The 27,826-nt window shown below is 49.9% G+C and overlaps 2 protein-coding genes across 9 annotated transcripts in view; one reads left to right on the top strand and one right to left on the bottom strand.

Annotated features, from left to right (window-relative positions):
- The first annotated feature begins 200 nt into the window (after positions 1 to 200).
- Positions 201 to 20,027, top strand: CTSB (cathepsin B). 7 transcript variants are annotated; one of them, XM_070261320.1, is made up of 12 exons: positions 264 to 396; positions 5,691 to 5,843; positions 6,598 to 6,745; positions 12,643 to 12,793; positions 13,077 to 13,162; positions 13,933 to 14,047; positions 14,902 to 15,020; positions 15,857 to 15,942; positions 16,253 to 16,399; positions 16,950 to 17,066; positions 18,439 to 18,567; positions 19,054 to 20,027. In XM_070261320.1, exons 4-12 carry the CDS (start codon positions 12,668 to 12,670, stop codon positions 19,149 to 19,151), a joined length of 1,023 nt encoding a protein of 340 aa, XP_070117421.1. In that variant the 5' UTR covers positions 264 to 396; positions 5,691 to 5,843; positions 6,598 to 6,745; positions 12,643 to 12,667; the 3' UTR covers positions 19,152 to 20,027. The 7 variants fall into 7 exon arrangements, with proteins under 7 accessions (XP_023492038.1, XP_070117421.1, XP_070117418.1 ...); XM_070261321.1 differs by lacking the exon at positions 264 to 396 and adding an exon at positions 5,209 to 5,269; XM_070261317.1 differs by lacking the exon at positions 6,598 to 6,745.
- A 3,719-nt stretch (positions 20,028 to 23,746) lies between these two features.
- The window catches only part of FDFT1 (farnesyl-diphosphate farnesyltransferase 1), a 35,173-nt gene continuing 31,093 nt past the window's right edge, over positions 23,747 to 27,826 (bottom strand). For both annotated transcript variants that reach the window (XM_023636258.2, XM_001915448.5), the window contains one exon: positions 23,747 to 24,672. In XM_023636258.2, the coding sequence (XP_023492026.1) occupies positions 24,451 to 24,672 (222 nt within the window). In that variant the 3' untranslated portion in view covers positions 23,747 to 24,450. The remainder of the gene's footprint in view (positions 24,673 to 27,826) is intronic.

Raw genomic sequence — 27,826 nt, 5'->3', positions numbered from 1 at the left:
GGGCTTAGTGCCCCTATTCCCGGGCTGGCGAGCTGGCTCCCAGCGGGATCTCCTGAAGCCGAGCCGGGCGCGGGGTCCAAAGCGCGAGCTGGGGGTGGGGACAGAGTTGGGGTGCGGTGTCCGCAGTGGGGTGGGCGGGAAGCCGGGGCGGGGTGCGGAGCCCGCAGGGGGTAGGCGAGGGGTGGAGGGACCCGCAGCGGGAGAACAGGGAGCCGGGGGCGGGGCGGCGGCTCGCGGCACCCACGTGACTTGTCGGCTGCCGCGACGCGGGGCGGGGCGGCGCGGGGCGGTACATAGGCGGGGGCGGCCGGGAGGCCACTGCAGCTGCTCGGACCCGGCCGGCTCCGTGGGGCGAGCTCGCAGGCGGCAGGCCCAGGCTCTCGGCGGCGCGGCGCGGTGAGTGCGGGCGGACAGGCGGGTGCGGGCGCGGGTGCGGGTGCGGGCGCGGGCGCGGCGCAAGTGACCTTGGCTGGGCATGGGGAGGTTGGGGCCTCTCTGCGCCGCGCTCCGGGCCCAGGCGCGGTCTCGCCGCGTCCGCAAGGCCGGCGGGAAGGAGGGACCCTCGGGCTGTCGCAGCTGGGCGTGCATCTTTTAGCCGCCTGCTAAAAGTCCCAGTGGTGAGACAAGCAAAAAACAACCCTTCCGCGGGCAGCCGGGCCCCCTGCCCCCACCCCGGCCGGGGAGCTCGCGCGCGCCGGCCCCTACCCTTGGGCTGCGTTCGTGCCCCGGGCAGGGTCAGCCGACCCCGGAGGCGGCCAGGGCGGAGTTGCGGGGTTTTCTGGGGAGATGGAGGGAGGAGCCTGCGAGGAAGAGCTTGGCCCGCGTCCCACTGCCTTTTCGGCTAGAACCTAGCTCCTCAGCCCCTTGTGAGCCTCTGGACCACAGTTCCTCGGCAAAAATTGCTAAGATAATAGTATCTACCTGCATCTATTTTAAGTGTTTTCTTCTTCCAAAGGGTTTGCCTGGGCAACTTTCTGCGCACAATCACACACAATTCCAGGGACCCCGGAAGACAGGAGACTGGAACTGGGTGGAGTACGGTGGAACCCACACGAAGGGTTAAAGCCACGGTTGGGATGAGAATCTGTCTAAGCAGAGAGGAGGCTAGGGGACTGTATAGGGCGTGGGGGAGAGTACTCCACCTGAGAGTGCGGGGAGAGGAAGAGCATGCCACGCCCTAGTCCTTGACTGCTGTGGAAGGGAGACAGTGCCTCAGGCCCGGGGTGGTATGGGAGAGGGGAGAGCAGGGTAGAGTCTCTGGGGCATCACCTCTTCCCTCAGTTAATGACCCTGGTGGCCTGGCAGAGGGAGCATCTAGGGAGCAGGGGTGGCAGTGGGACTGAATTGGAGGGCTCAGCAGACAGTCCAGATAAATGTGAATCATGTTTGCCTTCTTAGTGGGTCTAGGTCAGCCCCTTCTCCGGGCGCTGAGGAAGCCAACAGGCTGGTGCAGGGAGAAGGGCAGCAACCAGGCTTCACATCCCTCTACCTGATGCTATAGAGACCCTCACACCCCGTGGGAGTGGAGGTGCTTGGTTTCAAAGGGAGACCTAACACCGTTTGTTACCTTGGAAAGACTGGTCCTCAAGTGCTGCTTCAAACAGAGGTGAATGCAGCTGAGATGCATTCATCTAATTGAATTTGAAGATGCAGAATGATAAGGGGAAGAGGCTTAGAAGGGCGTCTGGTTTGGTAAAGCTACTTTCCTTTTCTTCCGTCACCTCCTTAATGGAGAACTGTTTCCTGTTGGCACTGGTGATGGTGACCTAGTGCCCTAGAGTAAAGAAAGGGGCTGGGCTGCCCCCGCCCTGTGTCACTTTCCCAGAGAGAATTGAAGGCACCTTGGAGAAAGGGTCTGCTCAAACCTTCTGGGGCGTTTGTCCCAGAGCTGGGGTACTGCTGAGTGGAAAAGTGCAGATCCCTTATCTGGGGGCTTCCCAGCCCCCAGAGGGAGGCAACACAGGCCAGATGCAGCCCTGGCTCCAGTAACTTCCCTGATGTTGGGTCCGGATAGCCCTGTTTCGGAAGTGGTCAGGTGGTGAGGGTGGAAGCCCTTTGGCTCCAGGATGTACCCGCCCACGTGCTGCTGATTCAGCAGCTGGAACTGAGGCCTTTCGTGGAGACTGGTTCTGTCTCAGACTGCTGGACCTGAGAGTTGGAGTAGGAAGTTGCACACATTTTAGGGGTAAGAGAAATTTTGTGTTAGTGTTGGTAGTTGAATGGAGACGCGAAAGGACAGCCCTTCCAGGGGAGCCTTGGAATGACTGGGTGACTTTTCTTAGGTGTGGTAGTCAGCTGTGGTTGTGTAGAATGTCCCTGTCCTTCGGAGAGAAGGACTGAAATATTTCGGGGTGAGGACTCACAACATCTGCCACCAATTTTTTTTTTTTAAGATTTTATTGTTTCCTTTTTCTCCCCAAAGCCCCCCGGTCCATAGTTGTATATTCTTCGTTGTGGGTTCTTCTAGTTGTGGCATGTGGGACGCTGCCTCAGCGTGGTTTGATGAGCAGTGCCATGTCTGCACCCAGGATTCGAACCAGCGAAACACTGGGCCGCCTGCAGCGGAGCGCGCCAACTTAACCACTCGGCCACGGGGCCAGCCCCTCTGCTAGCAATTTTTGATAGATGGGCTTGAGGAAAGTATTAGGAATATGAGGTCGAACTATATGAAATGGGAATTTGTGTGGGTCAAGAAGGTGTGCACTCTGGGCACTTCCATATCGTTCAGTCTCACATGTAGTGTGATGGTGGGGGTTGACAGTAAGTTGAATCAGCTGAGGTACATACAGGTCTGTATCGCACACATGGGATACTGGGAAGCAGTCAGCAGTCTACGCCTGGTCCCATAGCATCATCTCTCTTGGTTTACGCTCTTGGCGCACACTCCAGGAGCCCCCTAAGAGAGGGAGCATGGGAGAGAAATCCCGAGTTCTTCCGTGGTTAATGATGTGCATATTCCACCCTAGGTTGGATAGGGAGAGGGGATCTAGGGATCAAATGCCATTCCATATTTAGACTTTAATTAGTTCTGTTTTTAACCTCAAGCCTCCTCCCCACCGCTATCCAGAGCGCCTGGGGGCCTCTAGGTCTCGGGCGTGTGTGGGGTTTTTAGGGTGAGTGCGTTCCCTCTTGGTCACAGTTCCCCTTTGCAGGCAGCAGGTTTCAGCTTCTTTGCTCTGCAAGTCCATTACCGCTACTGTGCCTGCTCCGCTCTTCCTGAGGGACCTCGTAGCTCCTATCTGCTCTTCTCTTCTCTTGTTTTTTTTTTTTTTTTTTTTTTTGGTACTTTTAATACTTTGTATCAATCCATGAACAATATTATTTAAATCCATGTAACTTTGTACTGCATGTATCCTTTTCCACACCTATTTATGAGAGCTATTTATATTGATACGTATAGATCAAGTTCATTCATCTTAAATGAACAGTGTATTTATCTACTGAGGGAAAATTAGGTTGTTTTTGCTTTTTCACTGTTGCTCACAGAGCTACGCCTCGTATCTCTCAGACGCTTGCAAGAGTTTCTCTGGGGCAAAAGCAGGAGAAATAGAGTTAATTGCAGGGTGGAAAGGTGTGTGCACCTTCCAATTGCTGGGTACTGACAGTGCTGTCCAGTGAGGTTTACTCCTCACTGCGTATACTCCCAGCAGTGTTAAGTGTTCCTGTTCCTAATTTTTACCAACACTAGATATTACCAGACTTCAATTTTTGCCAATCTGATTGGCTTGAAATGGTGTCCCTGTTTTAATTTTCATGACTAGGAGTTAAAATGTAATTCTTTGCCCTAGGAAATTGTTGATTAGTGAAGCTTTTCTGTTTTTGTTGTTGATCAGTGGTAGTGTTTGTAGTTTTAATGTGTTTATGAACAGCTAGAACTTAATAAGGTTTCTTTAGATCCTAACCTAGGTATCTGGACTTCTATATTAGGTAACGTTTTCTAATTTTTAACTCTCAGAATGTGTGTGAGTTTTGGGTACTGGCAGTCTGACTCTCCTACTTTACAGATGGAAAAACTGAGGCACCTGCAAGTCTGTGACATGATGGGGGTCACTCAGATAATTGTGGTGGAATCTCTCCTAGAATTTGGCCTCTTGACCATTCTCCATCCCTGGTCAGCTAGACCATTCAGGGGTTACTCTTCACCTATGAAACAGAAGCATTATACAAGACCAAAGGTCCTCTGCCAGCATCACTGTTTGATGAATGCTGGGTGCTGGGAAGGATGCATGCCTGCAGTCTTATTTATTTTTTTTGAGGAAGATTAGCCCTGAGCTAACTACTGCCAGTCCTCGTCTTTTTGCTGGGGAAGACTTGCCCTGAGCTAACATCCATGCCCATCTTCCTCTACTTTACACGTGGGATGTCTACCACAGCATGGCTTTTTGCCAAGCGGTGCCATGTCCACACCCAGGATCCAAGCTGGCGAACCCCGGGCCACCGGGAAGCAGAACGTGCGAACCTAACCGCTGCGCCACCCAGCCGGCCCCCAGGCCTGCAGTCTTGATTGTGTTATCTGTCTCTACCAGGCCAATAACTCATTTAGTTTGGTCATCAAGATAACCTAGAGTTACTAGCAAGGATAGGGGAGGGGGATGGGCCAGATACCACCAAGATAGTAAACTGATTCATTATAGACCACTGTGAGAACATCTAGATATTCTGCCAAGAGACCCAGCAGGGGCTGGGCTTCTCCATGACCCTCTGATCTGGCTTTGGGGCAGGATGTATGCACACGCCTGCGTGCATGCACGCACACACAAGTCACATGGTCTCCAGGCTTGCGCAAGACCTAGGAAGGTGGTGCCGACCAAGGGCTTCAGCCCTTCAGGGTTGTGGGATTGTCAGACATTAGCTGGGAGCCATCTGCTGCCTGTTCTTGATCCACTTAACCTTACAGGAGTTGGGGTGTGCTTTGTTCTTATGGGCAAGATAGCAGAAGGCAGAATAAACCATCATTTGAGGGCTTGTTGCTAAAAATAGGGGGATCATAGTTTTTCATCCACCCTGGGATATTTTGAGAATAAAAACAATTAGCCTGGGAGAGCGAGAGTTAACTGACCTGTGCCTGGGGAGAGGTATACTCACCCCACTAGTGAATGAGAGACGGTTTCCTGGTGGCAGTTCAGCGTAAGGGCTGCCTGCTCTGAGCCAGGCTGCGGGGAAGGCACTTTCAAAAAAAACATCTCTTTCCATCTCCCAACAGCCTTGTGAGGTATCTCTTCCTGGGGGGTCCAGGAGAGGAAACCAGGACCAAGCCAGAGCCAGAGAGGTGAGGTTTTTCCGTTGCTTGCTTTTGTGGCCGCCAGTGTCTCAGCTGCCGCAGCCGGCAGGGAGATGTAATCTAGCCTAGGATCGAACTGGGGAGCTGCTGTGTGCCTGCAGGCTGGAGAGGCATGGAACACTAATCTCGTGTACGTCTCTAAGGATTTCTAAAAGCCTTTATAAAGTCCTCCCAGGGTCCTTCAGAATCTGGGCAGTGTGCCCATTTTAGAAACCAAGATATGGGGATGTAGTGTCCCCTTCACGTCTCAGTCAGTCTCAGAAGTGATGAGCCAAGCTGGTGAGCACAAGCTTCTGGAACTTTTGCCCAGATTGTCTTGTTTCTCAAGAATACAAAATATTTCGACAGTTGAGGACCTTTCTGGGGTCCATTGTTTAAGCCTAAGATAGTAATTTTCTTCTCTTTGCAGGTTGTGGGCTGCTATGGCTGATCTAAGGCAATGTTCCATTTGTGGCCGCTGTAGCTACAAGGTTTCCAGACACTGTGGGAGAGTAGCTTGAGTAGGCTGGCCCTGCTGAACCTGGTGGGAATTAGTCACTTATTTTGGAGAGATGATTGGCAGGTGGGTAGCAGGGGAAGTACTTCTGAGTGGCCTAAAGGGTTTAGCTGGGTGAGGCAGGCGTGGGGCCTTCTCACTGCTTCTCCTGGTTCCCTTGGAGCCTGCTGGTGGCCAGCTATGGTGGACATCTTCTCTGGGTCACGGCAGGTGCTTGGGAACATTCAGCTGTAGGGAGCCCAGCTCTGGGGGACAGAGCCACCTGGTGCCTGTTGATCCTCATGGCTTTATGGAGACAGGTGATCACTAGGAGCCATTTTTTGTTTTTTTAATTTGAAGATCATAAGCCAAGAAGCAGTTAAACACGTTTCCATTGTGAGCAAAGACATGAAACACGAAAGACCACATCAAGGCTGTAATTCAGACTCAGAAAGGAGGGGTCTCAGGTGTGCTTCAAGTGGATCGGAGCATGTTCGAGATCAGGGCGCTGACGTCGGTCACCACAGCGCTGCTCCAGCATTGAGGTGTAACCGGGCAGACTCAAGCCCAGGGGGGTGAAGGTGTGCCCAGTGTTGTCATGTGGCTGTACTGAAGTGGTCGGCCCTTTGGGAACAACTGCCGTCAGTGACAGCAAGAGACTAGACCAGTCTCTGTGGAAGAGAAAGAAACTTAGAAAGTTCTCTAGCAAGGTCCCACTAAATTTTCACAACCCTCTCTTTCCGCCTTCCCCCCAACCTGTCACCCTCTGCTGATATATAAGGCACAACCTTAATTTGTGGCGATTGGCAAAGTGTGACCACTCAGTTTTTTGATTCTTTAGAGCCAACTGTGAAAGAGGTCAGCAGTGTATGAACAGCAGCTGTGGGCAAGGAAAAGTGAGGTACTGGATGAAAGCCTGTTGGTGGATATTCATTCATCTTTTTCTGTATTGGCCAGAAGATTGCAGCTGGCTTATTTGGAAATTTCAGGTATATATGTCTTTTCTCCTTAGAGCCAGTACAGATTTAGAATTCAGTCTACCTGAGGGCTCTGTAACCTCGTAAGAAAGCTTTTTTAAAAATCAAGGTTGGTGGCAGCCAAAACTGATTTCATGTCCTTAGGGATGTCAGGACTTGAAGCCTCCTGCGACTTGGCATCAGCTCCTCTCCTTCTGTGTTCATTCCACCTCCTTCCAGAGTCCCAAGGTCCACGTTAGTCCCAGGAATGGCTTCAAAGTAGTCTGGGGAATGGTTCTGCTGTGAGGGGAGGTGGAAGGATCGCCTGGCAACAGGTCCTTTTTTGCACACGACAATATTCTGCAGAACTTCAGTGGAACGTGCTTTCATATAAACCGTTAAGTGCTATAGGGGTTTGGAGAGGAAAGAAATGAGAGAGCCCATTAATTTTTAGCCAGACGTTAACTTAGAAAAGAGGCAGGGGGTGTGGTGGAGCCCCCGGTCTGTGAGGAAGTCCAGCTGACCTAGCGCTGGGTGTAGCATCTGCCTGTGGCTGTTCCCCCCAGCCCTGCCCCGGGCCCACACCCTGAAAGGGAGGGAGTCTGGTGACTTGCAAGTTTCTTATCCTGTTTGGGCCCCTCTTCCCTCATGAAATAAGGACTTTCTGTTCATTCTCTCCTATAGTTAAAGAAAAAAACCCATAGAATTGAGTAATAAAAGGGAAGTGTGTGCCCAAAAGACAGGAAGGGAGAGCTGGTTCTGTTTCGTGGTAAGACCCCATGACCGGCTTGTTAACAGCACAGCTTGTTTTAACCACATGTGTGTGGTTTGTCCAGTGTTCCTGATTTGTGTGGCTGTGGAAAGAAAGATGGCTGGTGCTCACTAGAATGAAATGGCCACAGCTCTCGGGTGTCTGTGTCTGTACCTCCAGGAAGAGAAATTTGAGTTAATATTCTTTGGGCTCTCAGCGGTCTCAGAACCCTCAAAATGGAAGCCCATTTGGAGGTTAATTGAGGTTAAAACTTTAATTTTAGGGGGTCAGCCCGGTGGCATAGAGGTTAAGTTTGCGTGCTCTGCTTTGGCGGCCCGGGGGTTCACAGGTTCAGATCCCAGGCACAGACCAGACCCAGCACTGCTCATCAAGCCATGCTCTGGCAGCATCCCACATAAAATAGAAGAAGATGGGCACAGATGTTAGCTCAGCAACAATCTTCCTCAAGCAAAAAGAGGAAGATTGGTAACAGATGTTATGTAGCTCAGGGCCAGTCTTCCTCACAATAAAACAAACCAAATGAAAAAAACCCTTCAATTTTAATTCATACTCTTCTTTGTGATGTTGAGGTACTGGGGACAGGTTTGGAGCCGACTGGAGTTCTCTTGCACAGGCTAGAAGTGGGGGAAAGAAGAGAAGAGAGGGAAGGAAGGACGAAGGGTGGAGAGGCGGACCTGGAACTCAGGAGCCCACGTGAGCAGCCTTCATTGCCTTGTTGCTGTGTGGCAGGCACTGTGACAGCGCTTCTGCCCAGCCTCAGCTCACTCTTGACTTCCACCTCGAGAAACTAATGGTTATTAGCTCCATTTTACAGGTGGGGAAACTGAGGCTCAGTGAAGGCTCATGCTCAAGGGCGCACAGTTAGTAAGTGGAAGAGCCGAGATCGGAATCTAGGTCTCCTGACTCCGAGCCCTGTGCTAATCCTTACTGCCCACTGCAGTGGCTGGTGACCACTTGAACCCCAACTCAGACGCTCTCCCATAGTGCCACAGCGCTGTGCCAGGGGTGCTGGGGCTGGAAGGAAGGGCTTCCCAGGTGCTCAGTCTGGATGGGGTTGGGAGTCGGTGGTTCCTGCTGAGCTACGAGCTCCCGGGTCTGCAGGTCGCCAGGGCCCTGGTTCTCCACTGAGGTAGGGTCATGAGGGAGAATAACGTGGACAGGAAACATGGAGGACCTGTGGAACCAGAGGAAAAGAACAGTGTGTGCACCAAAGTCTCACATCTGGTGAAGTAGCGTGGGGGGCCTGGCAGGCCACAGGCACAGGCCCAGCGATGGCCGCGGCAGGTGTCAGGGCAGGAACTGGGAACCATCTGGGAGATGGGCGTGGCCTGTGTTTTCTTCCACCACAGAAACCAGAGAAATCGTGTTCAAAGATCCAGCTTGCTGTGGAAGTGCTCCCGTTCTCCACTAGCTTATGATTTAACATCCCAGCAAACAGATAGCTAAGCCCCAAGAGGGCCTCTGGGGGTCACTCCTGTTTGACATCCAGGGAGCATTCTGCCAGGACTGCCTCAGATTGCCTCAGGCTCTGGCCATGTGCTGGTCTCCCTGGACAGGTCCTGGTGAGAGCTGAGGATGGCACCCCTTCCAGGTGCCATTCTAATCGGCCCTCAGCCAGACCTCGACGTGCAGGGCGTGCGCACTCTCAGTGTTTCCACACTAGATTCTCCCATCTTGGAAAGATGTTGATGCCAAGGGTAGATCAGAGGGTGTCAATAGAAAGAAAGGAACCTGACCACTTTGCTTCTCTGCCCAGAGGCCTCAGAGAGCTGCCTTGCCCCTTCCACCATGAGGACACAGCGAGACATTTACCTAAGAGTTTGGAGACCATGTGGGCCCCTGATGTGTGTTGTGTGAGCAGCAGCCTCCCCATGAGTCACCAAAAATGGGAAGGTTAAGTGTTTTGAGCAGGAAGCCTCTTTGGTGGCTGGGGAGACAACTGGAGATGCACTGGGGGCTCATGAAAACAAGTGTTCTTTTCTCACTTTGGTGGCACTGGATCTTTCGTAGCACTAGCTGTTATTCTTCCTAAAAGAACAAAACCTCCAATATAATGTTCCTTTAAAAAAAAAAAAAAAAAAGAGGGGCTGGTCCGTGGCCGAGTGGTTAAGTTTGCACACTCCACTTTGGTGACCCAGGGTTCATCGGTTCGAATCCTGGGCGCGGACGCGGCACTGCTCCTCAGGCCATGCTGAGGCGGTGTCCCACATGCCACAACTACAAGGACCCACAAGTAAAAATGCACAACTATGTACCAGGGGCTTTGGGGAGAAAACGGAAAAATAAAATCTTTAAAAAAAAAAAAAAAGATGATATAGTGAAAAATGTCTCCCTGCCACAGTTTCTTGTTCCTTTTGTGTGTTTTTCGTGCTGCGTTGCATGTAGTGACAGGAATGTATGTGGACATTGCTCAAGGGGCCCAAGTGCTGACTGTGACTCACCTGTTCCTTGCTTTCTTTCACTTCCTGGCTGTCTTGGGCATTTTGACTTTATCGGTACAGTATGAGTCACTTCAGCTAGTTCATTTCTTACTGGCTGCTTGCGTTCTGTTATTTAACCATTTACCATTACGTAACAGTTACTGCTTTGTTTCTGGTCTTTTGCTAATAGAAAAAATATTCAGTAGACATCCATGTACCCATATCTTTGCATTTCGAGGCTAGTAGGATAAATCTGTAAATGTCGAATTGCTGAGTCAAAGGGCATGCGGATGGAAAAATGGATGGAGCCGGCCAGGTGGGCCTCTCCATGGTCGTCTTCCACTGGGTCTTCATCACCAATGCGGTGTCTGTTTCCCCACATCCTACAGCCACTGAAGTCTAACAGGCTGTCCAGGCTTTGCTGGTCTGACTGAAGATCAATGCCTCCTTCACTTTTTCTGCATCTCCCTATGGTTGAGCGTCTTTGTTGGCCTTCGTAATTCTTTTTCTGTAAATTCAGTATGACCTTCTGCCCTTTTTCTATGATGCTGTTCTATTCTGAATTTTCAGAGCCCTTTGCATATTAAGGAAATGAAACCTTAGGTATATGTAGGCACAATTTTTTTTTTCAGATTGTCACTTTCTATTTTGTTTTTCTAGAAGAGCGGCTTTATTTTCATGTAGTCAAACATTTTGCCTTTAAGGTTTTGTTTCATGTCAATCTTAGGCATTCCTCACTCCAATATTACGTTTTTAAAAGTGCATTTATTTTCTTCATACAACATCTGTGTTTTTATTCAAGATCTTTGTTTCCTGTAGCACTTTTTGTGTAGGAAATCAAGTGTAAAGCTTCAGCCTTACTCTGTTTTTCAAAATGCCTCCCCAGTTGTGCGAGCACCGTCTGCTCACATGCCGGTTCCTCGGTCGCGTCTACTCCGTACATTGGATTCCCACACGTAGGACGTGCTTCTGGGTGGTCTGTTGATCGGGCTATTCCTGGACCAGCTTTGCCCAGGGTTTTATAATACATCTACTACCCTGGAGGGCCAGGCCCGCGTCCGTGCTCTTCTCCAGAACTGTCTTGCTGTCCTCACACGTTTATTCTTTCAGATGAATTGTTGCTTAAGCAACAGTTAAGTTTATATTTCCATCAACTATAATTCGCCCTGTGGGAGGCAGCACCGTCATCTTCCTGTAACCCTCGCAACAACCTGTGACCTGTGAGGGGGTGAGTTGTTTCACATGGCCTGCTGTGTAAGCCCCTGAGGTCAGGGACGGCACATCCCCCAACACACGTGCGGTGCTGTAGCACCCAGGACCCGTGTCTTGTTTTCATCAGAGCAGCTCGCCTCAGAGGCCAAGCTGGAACTTTACAGTCTCCTGACTTGCAGTCCGAGATCTAAGGCCCACGGTTGTGATGTGATGGTTTTCGTCTCGGAGGCACCGTCTCTGAAAACAGAAGCAGAGCCCTTGGCTGACTGGAAAAACCAGAGGGAATCCCAGGGGACTTGTGCCACTGGCCAGACCAGCTCTGCTTCCCTGCCTCTCCCGAGACTGGCACACGCTGAGCTTGGGTTGGCTGGTGTTTTGCTTGTTTTGTACCCAAAATGTGGCCTGTGGGCTTTGTTTTCTCCTGGATTTTTCTCATCCCGTTGGTCCTCCGCTTGACGTAATCACACAGACTTTTTATGCTTTCAGAGCACTAAGGTGGGAAGAGTCTCAAACTTGGTTCCTCAAATCCATGGAAAGGCAGTTTGGCAGAAGTGGAGAGGTCACTGGACTCGTTTAGCCTGGAGATCTAGGGTTATTTGTTCGTTTGGGATGGGCTTGTTGATACTGCTTGTTGCCTGGGCCCTGGGGTTGACAGACGGCAGGTCAGCCCTGGCGCTGTCCTCACAGCCCACAAGATGGTGGAGGCCACAAACCATCCAATAAACAGTACTGTCTGAGAGTGTGAGCCCTGCCCTAGCTCTGAGCGACAGCCCTGGAGACCCAAGCAACACGTGTCACTGGCCCGAAGCGGCTTGGGGCCCTCCCTCACTGCAGGCCGCATAGCCCCTCTACTTTCTCTCTCCTGGCTCCCAGCCACCTGGAGGAGAAGCACACACCATCTGTCTTAGGCCGTTTGGGCTGCTACAGCAGATTACCACAGACTCGGAGGTTTCTAAACACGTCGATTTCTCATGGTTCTGAAGGTTGGAAGTCCAGGGCATCAGCATGGTCAGCCGAGGGCCCTCGTCCAGCTCACAGACTTCTCACTGTGTCCTCACATGGTGGATGAGAGGAGGGATCTTTCTGGGCCTCTTTTATAAGGGCCCTAATTCCGCATATGTGGGCTCCACTCTCATGACCTAGTCACTCCCCAGATGCCCCACTCCCTATACGTCACATGGGAGGTCAGGATTTCAACGTGAGTTTTGGGGGGGTGGGGGTATAAACATAGTCTGTAGCGCAGTCCTGGGTGCTACGGGCACAGGTTGGGGCTTTGAGATGAGGCCTGGGAGCCCATAGGCACCACAGATACTTGAGGGCTCTCTGCTGCCACGCCCAGGCTTCACAGAAGAGGGACCTGAGGAACAGAAGGGGCAAATGGCAGAGCCAGGATGAGAACCTGGGTCTTTCGACCACTGGGTTGTTCCTGGCCCCAGAACCGTGCTGCCTGAGATAGCGCTCTTGTGTGTGTTAGACACTTGAACTGAGTGAAGGAGGAGCATGCTGATGTCTTGTGTTCTTTCTAGGTGAATCTAGGATCCAGCTTCCAAAATGTGGCAGCTCTTGGCCACCCTCAGCTGTCTGGTGGTGCTGACCAATGCCCGGAGCAGGCCGTATTTCCAGCCGCTGTCAGATGAGCTGGTCAATTATGTTAACAAACGTAACACTACGTGGAAGGTGAGCTGTGGGGGCTGCTTCCTGCATGTGTCCCCTCCGAGAATTGAGCTCTGCACTCTGGTTCCCGAGGGAGGTGGCTGCAGCTGTTTGCATGTCTGAATTTTGGGGAACGCAAACATCCGGTCTAGGGCAGTGCCCCAGCCCCCTTGCTCTGCTGAGTTGGATGGGACCCCTCATCTTGTCAGGCCTTGCACCTGGGCAGTGTGCACACTCACATGCGCCCCCTCCCTGGAAACAACCCCTCTTTTGGTGGGTGACTGCTGTGGGCGGGGCTCTCTTCCAGGCCGGACACAACTTCCACAATGTGGACCTGAGCTATGTGAAGAGGCTGTGTGGCACCTTCCTGGGTGGGCCCAAGCTGCCCCAGAGGTGAGTGCGTGCTCCCCGGGGAGGATGCGCTGATGTACCTGAATGGCTGCCATGTGAGCGGCAGTGTTTGGGAGAGTGGGAAGGACGGAAGAGAGAGGCCTCCCTGGTGTCCGTAGGTCTCACTTCCCCTAGAGCTACAGGGACTCTACTCGAGGTCCAGGGCTCAGCCCCAAATGCCAGAAGTTCCCTGTTGTGCTTCTCCGGGTGTCTCCAAGCCCCTGTGGGGAAGGCCCTGGGGCTGGGTCTCCACAGTATGGATGGGCCCGATTTTGAATAATTTAAGGAAAAGCTAAAGAATAGCCATATGATCTGCCATTACTGTTTTATTTTTCTAGAAAACTTGGCAGTGGACATTCTCATATGGCTATTACTCTTATAGGAAGCGTTAGAAAAATCTCACAATGAGGGTGAGATAGTTAAGTTATGGGACATCACACAATGGTTAAGACAGTAAAAATGGTGCAAGGAACCTGGGCAGATGTTTGTGATTGGGGGTGGGGTGGAGGAAGCAAGAAACACAATTATCTGGACCCTATGGTTAAGACTCTTGAAGAGTATCCATAAAATATTTCTAGAAAGAAGCATATGGAATGATAAGTTGTGTTGAGCAGTAGAATCAGGTTTTCTTTTATAAAATTTCAAGGGGACATCCCTGCACATGTCCTCATCCCTCACTCCCTTTCTAGGTCCCAAGTCAGCTGGCCTTTGCAAGGATTGGGGTGGGTTGAGTGGTCAGATGTGAGCTTGTAATAGAGACCTTCCTTATCCAGAGTTTGGTTTGCTGAGGACGTGGTTCTGCCTGAAAACTTTGATGCCCGGGAACAGTGGCCAAACTGCCCGACCATCAAGGAGATCAGAGACCAGGGTTCCTGTGGCTCCTGCTGGGTGAGCCCTGCTGGCGGGAGGGGCTGGAGCAAAGCGGGAGGAGGTGGGGTGGGAGTGACCGGGGAGAAGGTGTTGGACCAACTGTGACTAGGCAAGTCACATAAACTTCCTGACTCTCACTCTCCACGAATGTAAAAATCATAAAGATCCTAAAATCATGAGTTCTTGCAAGGATTGGGTGGAAGAATGGACGTGTGAAGCACCCTGCGCAGGGCACAGCCTGTGTGTGGGTTGTGAAGCTGTTTATTTCTGTTTGACACACTGTCCTGGTCCATCAGCCAATACCATGACTTTTGACCCCTGCTGTGCTTCTTGAAGCCTCCCATCCGTATCTGTACTCAGTGAACTGTCTTTTGTTTTTTTAACTGTGGTAAAATACACGTAATCTAAGTTTAACCATCTTAATCGTTTTTAAGTGCACTGCTATCACCACCGTCCATCCACAGAGCTCTTTATCCTCTTGCACAACTGAAACTCTCCCCATGAAACACTAACCCCCTGCTTCCTCCCCTCGCCCCTGACAGCCACCTTTCTACTTCCTGTCTCTGACTTTGACTAGTCTGGGGACCTCATATAAGTGAAATCAGACAGCATTTGTCCTTTGTGTGAGCTCTGTCTTTATATTGAAATCCAAAACCACGTGTTTCAGAAATGAACCAAGTGCCCAGGTAGAGGCTTAGGGGTGGGGACTGGTTTCTTGCTTCAGAGCTGAGCTTGAGCGCCAGGACCCTCGCCTGATATCCGGAGAAACTAGCCACCAAGAAGGTCTGAGGTGCCTGCTGTGATCCTCCAAGGTGGTCGCTGGAGGGGCCCGCAGTCCGGGAGTGGGGCTCACCTGGGTGATGTTCCTACAGGCATTTGGGGCTGTGGAAGCCATTTCTGACCGGATCTGCATCCGCACCAATGGGCATGTCAGTGTGGAAGTGTCCGCTGAGGACATGCTCACCTGCTGTGGTGACCAGTGTGGGGACGGGTGAGTCTGAGCTAGCACCTCCCACTGTGGGAGCCTGGTTCCTGGGAATGGCGCCAAGAGACTCTAGGCCGAGGCTGCCTCAGGTGGCCCATGACTGTGAGGGCTCCCTGGGAGTGGGAGTGGTACTCCTTGAGGGTGGAGGGTGGTCCTTTGCTGAGACAGCGTGGGAACCTGGGGAGTCTGTAAGCAGGCCCTAGTGTGGCTTCTGCTTTCTGGGAGGTACCTGAAACCAGGCTGGGCCCTCAGAGCTGGGTGTGGGTGGTGTGTTCTGGGCCACACAGATGGTCTCAGAATATGAGGTTAAATTTCTGGTCACAGGTCTGGTTTTTATCATCCTTCTTCCCTTTTTCGCTCAAGGAAATGTAATAGCCTCTGGGCCTGTTTCCTCATCTGTAATTAAGGATGATGGGTCCCCAAATTGGTCACACAGCACTAAACTCCTCCCTCAGGTGCCTGCCCTCCACCAGCTCTGGCCTTGGTTCTGCAACAGTGGTTCTCAGCTGGGGCTACAGGTCAGAAATACCTGGGAGTTAAAAAAAAAAAAAAAAAAAAAAAAGGTGTGCGTGGGCCTCGTCCCACACCACTTAAATCAGAATCCCTGGCATGGGTGTTTTTTGTAAGTACCCCAGGGCGTTCTAACGTGCTGCCTGATTGAGAATCCCTGTTCTAGAAAAGGCACAGCCTAGTTTGGTGTAGGCATGACTATGAGAGTCCTTCTGTCTTCTGGAGAATCTTAGTGGCAAGGCTCGGAACCTGGGGCCTTGGGCACCAGGCAGCGGTGTGGGAGCAGCTAGAACTTCTCTCATAATGAATTTGACGAATGGCTCTTTTCTTAGCTGTAATGGGGGCTTTCCTGCTGAAGCTTGGAACTTCTGGACAAAACAGGGCCTGGTTTCCGGTGGCCTCTATGACTCCCATGTAGGTGAGTGTCTGCCCTAAGCGCCTCTCTGGCCAGATGGATTTTATAAGCAGTGAATAATGATGGTCTCATTTTCCATTATAAAGTGAAGGTCGAGGGTTGAGGGGAGGAGTGCTGGGCTGAAAAATAGGGTAGACAGACACGCCAGTCCTCTCTGTGGCAGAATTAGTAGCAGGCGCAAGAGCAGCGTCAATGCTGCAGACATCAGGGTAACTATGATCCCACTAGCTGTTGCCCCAGTTCTTCTCTCTGGCCTCAAAGGGCCTCTGTAGGGGCCGTCGGCTGACACCCTCCTTTCTACTTGACCCCCCAGGTTGCAGACCCTACTCCATTCCTCCTTGTGAGCACCATGTGAACGGCTCCCGGCCCCCATGCACGGGGGAGGGAGGGGACACTCCCAAGTGCAGCAAGATCTGCGAGCCCGGCTACAGCCCCTCCTACAAAGAAGACAAACACTACGGTAAGCTGGGGCCCGGGCCACCCAGCGCGCCGGCCGGACCTGCTGACTCCCTTCCCAGGCCAGAGGAAGGGAGAGGCCAGGGCAGTAAGACCTCAGAGTCAGGAAGACAGGATGGAGAAGGGAGGGTCATCGATGCCTCTCTTGCTGGAGGGAACAGCGCACACTGCATTTTCTGCATGTCTCCATCCTGAATTCAGCTTTAGGAATGGTGTCTTAGAGTCACAGACGCTCAGAGCTGGAAGGGACCAAACCCCTCATTTTACGTAGGAGTAATCAGACCCCAGAATCCTTTTGGGTACCACTCTGCCCTTCTTCCAGAGTCTCATGCTCACTGCCCCCTCTCACCACACAGCCCCCTTCTCCCACTTCTGAGCTTTCAGATCCAACTCAGTTATTCCTGCCTCTGGGAAATCTTCCCTGACTGCCCGGGCTGGGCAAGTCCCCTAAACGCACAGTCTTCACCTGGTGACTCCCCATAAATCAGTGAATAATTGGCTGATGGAGATGCGGGAGGCACAGCTCACCCCCGCTTGGCTGGTTCATTTGCCAGGATGCAGTTCTTACAGCGTCTCTAGCAGCGAGAAGGAGATCATGGCAGAGATCTTCAAAAACGGCCCAGTGGAGGCGGCCTTCACTGTGTATTCAGACTTCCTGCAGTACAAGTCTGGTGTGTATTGACTCCCTGATGGCAGCGCGGGGGAGGGCGTCCGGGTTCCAGGGGACCAACAGGACTTGATCAGGGGAGGAAAGCAGGGCCTTCAGGAGTAGGACTGTGTCAGGCGTCCCCTTGCCCGGCTCTCATTCCTTGCAGGCCACTCAGCAGCTGGCTCCTGGCACTCATAATTGCTGCTCTCGGCAGCTTCCCACCTGCTCTGCCCTCTTGCTCGCATTTGATCTTCTGCACATGCTATTGCAGATATCCTCCCCAGAGTTTTTCTATATGGCCAATTTCTACTTATCACATAAAGGCCAGCTCAAATATCTCCTTCGGAAAGCCTGTCTTCACCTCCATGGAACCACTGGCTCCCACCTCTGTCCGCCTCCCTTGCTTTATTGGTGTATTCGCATTGTGACTATAGGTTTGATGTGTCTGGGCCGAGTGACCCTTTTTATTGCCCTTTGTTTTGGCAAAGTCCCAGCAACATGCCTACCGCCGAGAGGATGAGTCAACAAGAAGCACCTTGCTGTGTGCAATGCTGTGGGGATTCAACCCAGGGAACTGGACGGTCCTGGCCCGAGAGCTGTCTTAGAAATCCCCTATTCCAGATGGGGAGTCGGTGCTGACCGCTTCTGTCTCATTTACCTTCTGCTGGATTGAAAACCCCAAAGCTCTCAACTCATAAAACAAGGGCTGGACACAGGGAGACGACTCCGGCAAGAAAAAAATGCCATAAAGCACACAGCTTTTAACATAGTCCCCACCCATATTAAAAAGGATGCATTTCCAGTTTGACAGTGATTCACCAATGAAGGGATAGCCGGGTGGCCCCTCTCTGAGCACCTCAGCTAATATCTTTCTCCACTGATCAGCGTTGGCTGTCACCAGCCCAGCCTCTCTCCTACTTCACCTCTCCAGGGTGTACCCCAGACAGAGCAGCAATTTAAAACTCCTTCAGCCACAAAGCCCTTTTGACAGATAAATCCTTATGTGGAGCCCCAATATGAAAAACAGATAATTAGTATTTTAACATTGTTAAATTAGAATTTATAACTTTAGTTTTAAAGGCAATCAAGAAGCACATTTTGTTGGACTCCATTTTAATATTCACTTAAATGTTTGAGTGTGTTGGACTTTCAAAAATATATTTAAATGATTTCTGAGTGCTGTGGGAACCCCTAGAGCCTTCTGATAGAACACCAGGGTTCGGTTGGAACCCTGTTTGAAAACAACAGGGCTCACCCTTTTCTTGTGGCAGGCCTGCTGGGCCTCCTGGACCCCATTTGTCCTGGCTCTGGGGGTAGCCAGCTGAGTTAGAGGGATGCTGTGGGAGAAGGGGCGGCGGCCTGGTCTCCGTCTGAACAGGTTTTTCCTTTCTCAGGAGTGTACCAACACGTCGCTGGAGATATGATGGGCGGCCATGCTGTCCGCATCCTGGGCTGGGGAGTGGAGAATGGCACCCCCTACTGGCTGGTTGGCAACTCCTGGAACACTGACTGGGGTGACAATGGTGAGTGGCAGCTCCCTTCCTGCTCAGAATAGGGTGTTGTGAGCTAGGTCGCAGTGGTCATCTTGTCCTCTGCTCTGCCTGGCTGCACAGCTCCAAATCCTAGGCTTCTAGGGCTTAGCTGTGACTATCCGGGTGCCTTTGAGCTGGGGTTTCCTTTTGCCACAAGGGCAGTCTCTGATCCCAAGAGAAGGTAGCATGGGCCAGGACACAACTTCAAATTGCTGTGCCTGCCACAGTCCCCATCGCACCAGCTGCAGTGATGGTGACGTGGGCTCAAATGAAGTGGTGTCCAGAGGCCTCATGATATGGAGCTGGGCCGCTGGGCAAACAGTTTAAGCCGACAGAGCACCCTGGTGCTAGCTTGGTGACTGCTTTGGGGCTGGCTTGGTAACTTCTGCTCCTAGGTCTTCAGGGATGAGTCTGAATATGTTGGCAAGGGTCAAAACCCAAGGCACACTCTAAAGGCACCCTGCTTTTACTTTCCAGGCTTCTTTAAAATCCTCAGAGGCCAGGATCACTGTGGAATTGAATCGGAAATCGTGGCTGGAATCCCATGCACTGATCAGTACTGGAAGAGGATCTAATCTGCGGTGGGCCTGTCGGCCAGCCCAGGGCTGTTTTCCCCTAAATAGAGCCAGTTGGGCTATGGGCAGGGGGGCATGTCTTTTATTTTCAGATAAGATACAAGCACTTTTAGACAGGGCCTGAAGGACTGGATTGGGCCAAACCTTGTGTCTACCATCAGAGCTGTCTTCCAAGGAGATACGTCCAAGGCCTGGCTCCCTCCCAGCCCGCTCAGCAGACTGTTGTCACAGTGCACACACTCAGACCACATAAGCCCTGCGGCCAGCAGAGCAAGTCCTTCCCCTTAGACTAGTGCTGTGTGTAGGACCTGCTGCTCCAGCTCCGCTGCAGCCACCTCCTCGGCCTTCCCCATCTGTGCATCCCCAGGCAGCAAGACAGAGACATAAAGGGTTAGTAGGTTTTCCAAAGAGACAGAAAGTGAAATTCCTAACAAGAGAAATTCCCATGCATCGGTGGTAGGTCTAAACAAGCAGCTTTCCAGATTTGGAATCAGTTGAGAAGAGAAATAGTGGGGCGGGCAGCTCTTTGGAGAAAGCCACGTTCTCCTAGGGCCCCTGCATCTACTGAGCTTTGCCCTGTTGCTAACCATCTCTAGTCTTGTCCTTGGCATGATTCTTTTGTAATAGAAGTTTTATTTTTTGTGCACCTCAGCTGATCATGTGAAAGAGAGTCTGATCATTGGAAGAGCCGTGCTAGTTTCACAGATGGGCTCCTTAAATTAAAACTGGGTGGTTATGATTGGGCTGATCTGACCTCTGATACTACAGTGAAACTAGTGTGGGAGAAACCAGCTTTTACTGTTTAAAAATCACTGCTTTACTCTGTTAATTTACAAGGAAAGGAATGACTGTGCCAATAAAAGTGTTCTCCTTCAATGTGACGTCTGTGTTCTGGTGGGATCGCAAAGATCATTTGTCACTGTAGACTTGTAGCTGCTGTCTGTCCTTATCCCCCAGAAAGAAGCACGTTCTCGTGGATATGGGTGCCCTTGAAACTCTAACCACTAACCAGGATCTCTCGCCTCAATTGGGTGGAACAAGATAAATACCTAATTTTAACTTCCTCCTGCCCCAGCCATACTTTTGAACCATGGCTTCTGTCTCTTCATAGTCCCCTGTCATTCTCATCAACCCTTTTCTGAGTCCATCCTCCAGACTGCCCCAAGCCTTGATAAGCTCTGCCGCTGCTTAATTTAAGGAGCTAAGAACGTAGTCATACTCGATCTTTTACCAACCACAAACCAGCAGTGACCTGTCTGAGGGTTCATGTGGGCACGGTGTATTGGTGATGTCCCATTTCCCTGGTGCCCTCCAACCTGGAGTGAGCTGGAGGCAGGGCCTGTGTGGTGTATTTTAAGAGTCCCTGTGACTCTTCAATTTACATTGCTGGTTAAGAGCTATATCTTGGCATAGTCCTGGTTAAGAATCAGCAATGAAGTATACCAGTTCTTGAGGGAACTAGAAGAATTGGTACCCATAACACTGGCCTGTCAACACCTCAATTATTTCCCTTCCCCAACCAACAGTTGGACTATTTCCAAAAGCTTGGAAAGTCTGACTTCTGATTTGACTCAGAAGTTAGGAATCAGAAGCTACCTCAGATAAACTCTTAAACACCTGGTGAACACTGTAGGAAAATTGGTGAAATATCATAGCACTTGTGAAGTGCTTAACAAGGGTGACCAAAGCCACAAATTTGTAATCACTTTATTCTTACAATTCCAGTTAGAATACATTCATAACTTCAGTGAAGTTCTGGGATATTTCTACCCACTCCCAAACTGAGTTGAATAATTCCATTTCGATACTGCTTTCCCCCATCGTCGCCATGTGCCCACCTGCAACTCCATCATCACCCCAGCAGACATGTGCTAAATGAAGGACCAAAATGAATTTCGGGGTATCTTCACACTTGGCTTAAGGCGTCTTTGTTAGAAAACAACAAAATAAAAGGGATTTTATGATTGGGATCGATGTCAGCACTTTAATAAAGCTCAAATTACCCCATCAGTCATCACCTCGTCACGTCAGTTCAATTCCCTAGGTGATAAGTTTTCCTTGGGTGCCTGTCCAAACAAGATGACAAGTGACAGTGCCTTTTCATTCTTTACCTGAAGAAGGGCATATTTTTAGACATTTCAGATTTAGAAGTTTGAGCAAAGATAGGTAGTTGAAGCTTTTCCACTCTTTAATATGCATCAGATAACTATTCAGAGCCTGGCTACTGGAAGTGGTCCACAGCCCAGCAGCACTGCCATCACCTCAGAGCTTGTTAGAAAAGCATAATTTGGGGCCAGACCTCTGCATCGGCATTTGTACTGTAACAAGACTCCAGGTGATTCATATGTTCACTAAAGTGAAGGATTGAAGGATAATTCTTTAAATAAAGCCGTGGTTCTCCAACTGCTCTCCTGACCAGCAGCATTTGTTATCACCTGAGAGCTCGTTAAAAACCACAAGTTTGGCACCAGGTGATTTCACTCATGTGAAATATAAACAAGTACTTGGACAAGGAAAACAGTTAAGTGGTTACCAGGAGAAGGGGTTGGGGGATGGGCACAGGGGGTGAAGGGGAGCACTTATGTGGTGACAGACAAGAAATAATATACAACTGAAATCTCACAGTGATGTAAACTATTATGAACTCAATAAAAAAAAACAATGAAAAACCCCACAAGTTTGGGGGCACCTCCCCGGACCTACTGAGAAAGTCTATGGTCCTAGCAATCTGGGACCGTCAGGCACTAATGATACACACTAAAATTCGAGAACCACAGCCTTAGAGCTCTGCCTCCAGAACTGCTAATAACCTAGAATGCTTATTAACAAATGGGCAGCCATCTTTCCTCCTCCCCTAGTCACACAGCCCCTCCAGCCAGAGAAATGGCTCAGTAGACAGAAAAACGGGGCTTCCAGGCAGTTGCTCCGAGAACTTTACCAAAAGGAGGTGTGCGTGTGTGCAGGTTTAGCTAGAGCTCTAGAAGCTCCCAAAACCTAGAGCTCAGGCTCCTGCTCCCATCTGTTGTAACTGAGTTTCATTTAAAGCCCTACATTCAGAGGGGTCAGCTGCTCCTCTGAGGAAAACTTAAAATATTCCACTGTAAGTAGGAATCAAGTAGACTTATGCCAGCAACGCTATACATTTAATTACCTTCAAAATGGAGTAGAGGGTGGGGTTGCCAGATTTAGCAAATGAAAATCCAGGATGCCCCATTAGACTTGAATTTTGGATAAAGTAATTTTTTATTATAAATATGTCCCATGCTATATTTGAGACATCATTATACTAAAAAAGCACTTTATCTGAAATTCAAGTCCAACTGGGCCTCCTGTATTTTATGTGGCAGTTTTAGCCGAGAAACATATTTATGAGGGAAACAGTCTTCCAAAGAGCTTAGCAGAGGGCATGAGAGCTAAGACCTTTGCACAAGCCCGTGATAGTGAAAATTACATAGCTTTCTGGCTGTGAGGGACCTAAGAGATCACCTAGACCACACGGAAGCTTGGAAGGTCCCACAGGCCACGACTGAGCCAGGAGAGAGGCTTCCAGTTCGTCCACCGCAGATCAAGGCTCCTTCTGCCAGGGTGTCTTGTGCCCTAAGTGAACTTTAGCAGAACTGACCTTAGATTTCAACATACAAATTTTCAACAGTCTTCCTGGGAATCTCCAATCAAGTTTTGATGGTTAAATTGCCTGGGAAATTACTGTTGAGTCTGGCTTACAGTGGCATGTGGCAAGTTACTCTGGCTTCAGCGTGGTGCCAAGTTTGTCCGGGACGGAGCCTCAAAGGAACCGATTAACTGAAGCCTCCATTGACGGAGGCTAAGCCAGCTGCGTCAGACGGCAACAGTGGTCACAGGAGGACAATCAGTGAGGGTGTGTGCAACAATGTCAATCCAACATTATTGCTAGAAAAAACCTCAAATCCAATGATTAAGTCCCTGTACACAAAGGACTGTAGCCAAGGAACAGACTATACATGATATATACTGAGAGCATTAATGGCTTCTGGAAAGTTACTTCAATGCCCTACAACACTGATTCTCAGCCTAAGGGGCTTTTGCAAACGCACCCCTAGCGAGGGGCCATGTCATCCCTGTCCGAGGCGAGAATCTCAGTGAGTCGCTGGGGGAGAGGACACCACAGACTTTGGCTGTGCTGGGGTAAAGAGGGAGGTGAGCCCTGCTAGGAGAATTAGGCGAAGCATCATTCAGCTTTTAAACCGATCACTGGAGAACATCTTTTACCTTTCTCGAGACTTCGGTGTATAAACTGGTAATTTAAAAAAAGGAAAAGCTGAAAAACAACTCTGAATGCAATAAAATTTCAGAACGCAGCTAAGAGAATGAGCCAAAAGTCGAGTAGGCTGGCAGAGTGGATGCAGGTCACAAGGTGGGGCAGTGAGGCCATGTGGCCACTCGCTGTTTCCAGCAGGCACAGGCGCATGGGGCCGGGTAGCTGTGCCCCTCAGTATCATTCTGGCTGGCTTCGTGGTGGCAGCAGACGGTCAGCCATCCATCAGTCACTAACTCCATTCTTGAGTTCCACGCATGCCATGCCCATCCAGGCTTTCAAGTGAACTGCCCTTGACAAATGCAGAATAATTCAATTCTTTATTATAAAAATCTTCTCAAAAACATCAGCCTTAACTGGAGACCAATTTTCTATAGTGGGGCCAGAGGCAATCCTGCTGTTTCTTTCTGAAAGCTAAACTCCCTTTAAACGAGGAAATAACACCAGAACACCCAGAAGTTAATTCCCAGCCTTCATGTGCAGAAGACAGTCTGCATTTCTTAGGAACATGGGTGGGAATATTACCTAGAACTATGAACATTCATATCTACTACATCCAAATCAACTGAAGAAAAAAGGACGAGAAAAATAGGAATAGAACAGAAAGAAAATTCCCTTCATTTTCTATTAGGAGAGGTATTCAAAGCTTGCTTCAAATGAAATACATTTAATTATAATTGTAGCCAGGATTCACACTAAAGAAGACCTCTCAGCAGTCCCATATGCAACTATTTCCCCAAGCCCGCGGCAACGAGTGCTCTGCCATCAGCCCCTGCGCGAGCTGCCACCACCCACAAGCATCCCCAGGTAGCTGAGGATGAGACATCCTTCCCTTTTATTCTCATCTTCTTCTCAACTGCATGTCAGTTTCGAAAGGTCCAAGCCCACAGAGTTCTTTTAGGGATTAAAGCAGGAGGGAAACAAAGGAGGGGAAGCCAATATCCATCCATGAAGAAAAGGTCAATCCATGTCATGGTGAACTTCAGCCCCCAGCCTGGTTCCACGTCAGTGTTCTCCGGTCTGAACATAGTCTTCTGTGACCTGGGACAGGGTGCTCAGGTACTGCCAGCTCAGGGCAGCCAAGAGCATGACAAATGACAGGTAGATGGGGGAATAGTGGCTTCGAGAGATCAGCTGACAATTGGGAAGATTCTGTGTCCTGATCGTGGAGATGATCTGTCTTGTTTTACCAGAAGATGGGTCTGAGTTGGGGATTCTATGATAAATCTGTTGGAGAAAGAGGAAAAAATAGTCAGTGCCACTTATTGAGTCCTGGGAAATTTACAAACATCCTCCGTGTTTCCTTCTTACGACGATCCTAAGCAGGGAGGTATCTTATGCCCATTACCAATGAGGAAACTGAGGTTCAGAGAGCACGAAAGTAATAACCCAAAGCCACTCCATTAAGGAGGCCCGATGTCACTGCAGGCCTGTGTAATCCTGAAGCCCATCCTCGGGAGCAAGCAGGGAGGCCTGAGCACGTGTGGCACCTGGGGAGCTACCCAGGTTCTCAGTGACTGTCGCATCCCCGACACCTCACAAGGCCAGGCGCACACAGGCACCTGGTAATGTCAGCACAGTTTGATTAGCCTGAAGCAGAGTAACATGGAGAAGGGAAATAATATTGGAAAGACTGGGCAAACGCAGCTCAGGGAATCGAGATCGAATCTGTGGTACAGGCAACAGGGGAGAGGAAGGCAGGCAAGAGCAGAAGCAGGGCCCCTAAGAGTCATCCTAGAGTCCTCGCTCCTCCACACCTCCTCCCCCTCTCCACAGACCTCCCAGTCCCCCTCCTCATGCCTATCATTACTGCCTCTGGTGAGGCCCTCAGTGCCTCTCCTCCGAGCTACACCAGCCTCCAAACTGAACTCCTGCCTCTATGCTCGAACCCTTAAATCCACTCATCTGTTCTCCACACTGTCCCCAAAGAGATGGAAAACCACTGCTTGACAACTTCATTGGCTCCCTAGCCCCTGCCAAGTAAGGTCTGAGCTCCTGAATGTGAGGCACAAGGCCGCCCATGATGGGGCCCACCATTGCTCTCCAGCCTCCCTTGCTGCTGCCCACCACCCTCTGCACGCTTCTGTTCCTTTCTTCACTCACACCATTCCCTCTGCTGGAATGCTCCTCCCACAGTCCTTCACCTGGCTAACTCTTACCTATCGTCCAAGTTTCAACATAGGTATTGTATCTTCTAGAAAACCTGCCTTACAGCCCCAGGTCGGGCCAAGCGCCGCTCTCCTGTCCATCCTCCTTCCTTATCACTTACTCTGAAATTATCTATTTGTATTTGTCTCTCTAACTAGACTGTAAGCCTCACAGGCACCATGTCTTACTCAGCCTGCTCTCTCCAGCCTGGCCCTGCGTCTGGCACACAGCGGGCCTCCGTAAACGTCTACTGACCCAAACTGACGAATCAGTAAGAGGTGATATGGTGGGAGGTGACAATGGTCCAAGCCGAGAGGAAGCAAAGAGGATGAGGAGGACAGAGCAGGCATTAAAAACACACTCCCCCCCCCCCAAATTCTCATTTATAATAGGTATTTTTTCCACAAACATATTCTTTTTTTTTTTTAAAGATTTTATTTTTTTTCCTCTTTCTCCCCAAAGCCCCCCGGTACATAGTTGTATATTCTTCGTTGTGGGTCCTTCTAGTTGTGGCATGTGGGACGCTGCCTCAGCGTGGTTTAATGAGCAGTGCCATGTCCGCGCCCAGGATTCGAACCAACGAAACACTGGGCCGCCTGCAGCGGAGCGCGTGAACTTAACCACTCGGCCACGGGGCCAGCCCCCACAAACATATATTCTTGCCACCCTTCCTCCTCCCTGAAAAAAGCCCAGCTACAATTTCATATAACAAGGAAACGAAAGACTGTGCCTCCAGGAATGAGCTAACGATCCCGAATATCTAACAGTCTGCTGCAAAGGACAGCAACAGGGGAGAAAAACAGAGCCGGGATGAAACCACAGTTTCTTCTTTAATTTCCTTAGAAACAACTTTAGATGACGGAATGATGCTTGTAAAAACAAGCAATATAGAAATAAAGTAAAAAGTCAAAATTCCCTTACATTACTCACCTCAGCCACAGGCTGGCATCCTTCCTTTCACACCTCCTCTCGCTATGCCCTTAGTAAGTCTATACATATAAATGTATAAAATGTCCCCTATAGATTGACATAATAACATAATATACTAGTATACTTTTATACCTCTTGCTATGCCCATATAAGCCTATCTATAACACATAAAATATCATGTATATATTTTATGTACTCTATATATGACTATATTATAATGTATAAATATATGCAACTCTAAATTATGCATATAAAATTATACATATCTAAAATTTTATTTTTAAAAAACAGGTTATAAACATATTCTATAATTTGATTTTTTTCACTCAGAACAATTTATAGACATTTATTAATGCCAGAACCTACAAAATGATGTCATGTTTTTTAAACACAAGCCACACAGTATGAATGTACTACAATTTAATCAATTCCTTCCCCATGAGGATTGAGGACAAAATGCTACAATAAGCATCCTCGCAATTTTCTGGTTCTTTTTGTAGGGAAAGTCCTAGATTGCTCAGTCAGAGGGTAACGCACACAGAACTCTGATGAGTATAGAAAGCCTAAAGGTAGATGAGGCAGGACATGGAGATTCCTACACAGGGTTAGGGAGAATAAAGGAGGACTCTGGGACGCCCCCCGGGTCATCCGGATTCCATGCTTAGGTGAATGGCGATGTCATTAACAGCAACAACAGCAGCTCATGACCAAGGTCTGAGCTGGAGGAAGCAAGTCAGGAGTGACGAGCACATGGTGGAGGCAGCAGCCATGGCCATACATGAGAGAACCAGAAAGCTTGTGTGTAGTGAGAGAAAATAAAAATCAAGACAGAACTCAAGAAAATACCAGCTAAGGAGCAAGAAGGGAAAGGAGTAGACAGAGAGCTAAGAGGTTAAACCAGAGGAAGGTGTCAAAGAAGCCACAGGAGGAAAGGGCTTCAAGGAGAGAAAGATCCAGCGTCAAATGAAACAGTGGGATCTTGGAAAAGTTTTTTAAATTGGTTATTAGATTTGTAAATTAGGTCATCAAATCACTTCAGTAGGAAAAGTTCTAATGACGAGGTAAGAACAAAAGCTAGAAGGAAGTGAGTTGAGAACAGAATGGGAATGAATAAATAACATTAAGTACAGCTGCTCTTTGGAGAAGCTCAGCTGTGAAGGCAAGGAGACGGGGCAGAGCTGGCGGAGGCGAGTTCACACGCAGGAAGATCTCTGGTTCCGTCACCTCTTGAAGTGAGTGACCTGAGCACATACATAAACTGAGAGGAATGACGCAGGGAAGAGAAAGGGTTTAGACACACAAA

This window comes from Equus caballus, chromosome 2, assembly GCF_041296265.1.
Source record: "Equus caballus isolate H_3958 breed thoroughbred chromosome 2, TB-T2T, whole genome shotgun sequence".
NCBI classification, from domain to species: Eukaryota; Metazoa; Chordata; class Mammalia; order Perissodactyla; family Equidae; genus Equus; species Equus caballus.
Note: the sequence above shows the minus strand (reverse complement) of the source record. Positions and strands in the feature narration are given on the sequence as shown.

Coding starts and splice junctions, on each gene's coding strand:
- CTSB (XM_023636270.2), top strand. CDS start 12,668: ATGTGGCAGCTCTTGGCCACCCTCAGCTGTCTGGTGGTGCTGACCAAT. Junction 13,163..13,932: donor GGGCCCAAGCTGCCCCAGAG/GTGAGTGCGTGC, acceptor TTCCTTATCCAG/AGTTTGGTTTGCTGAGGACG. Junction 15,021..15,856: donor GGTGACCAGTGTGGGGACGG/GTGAGTCTGAGC, acceptor CTCTTTTCTTAG/CTGTAATGGGGGCTTTCCTG.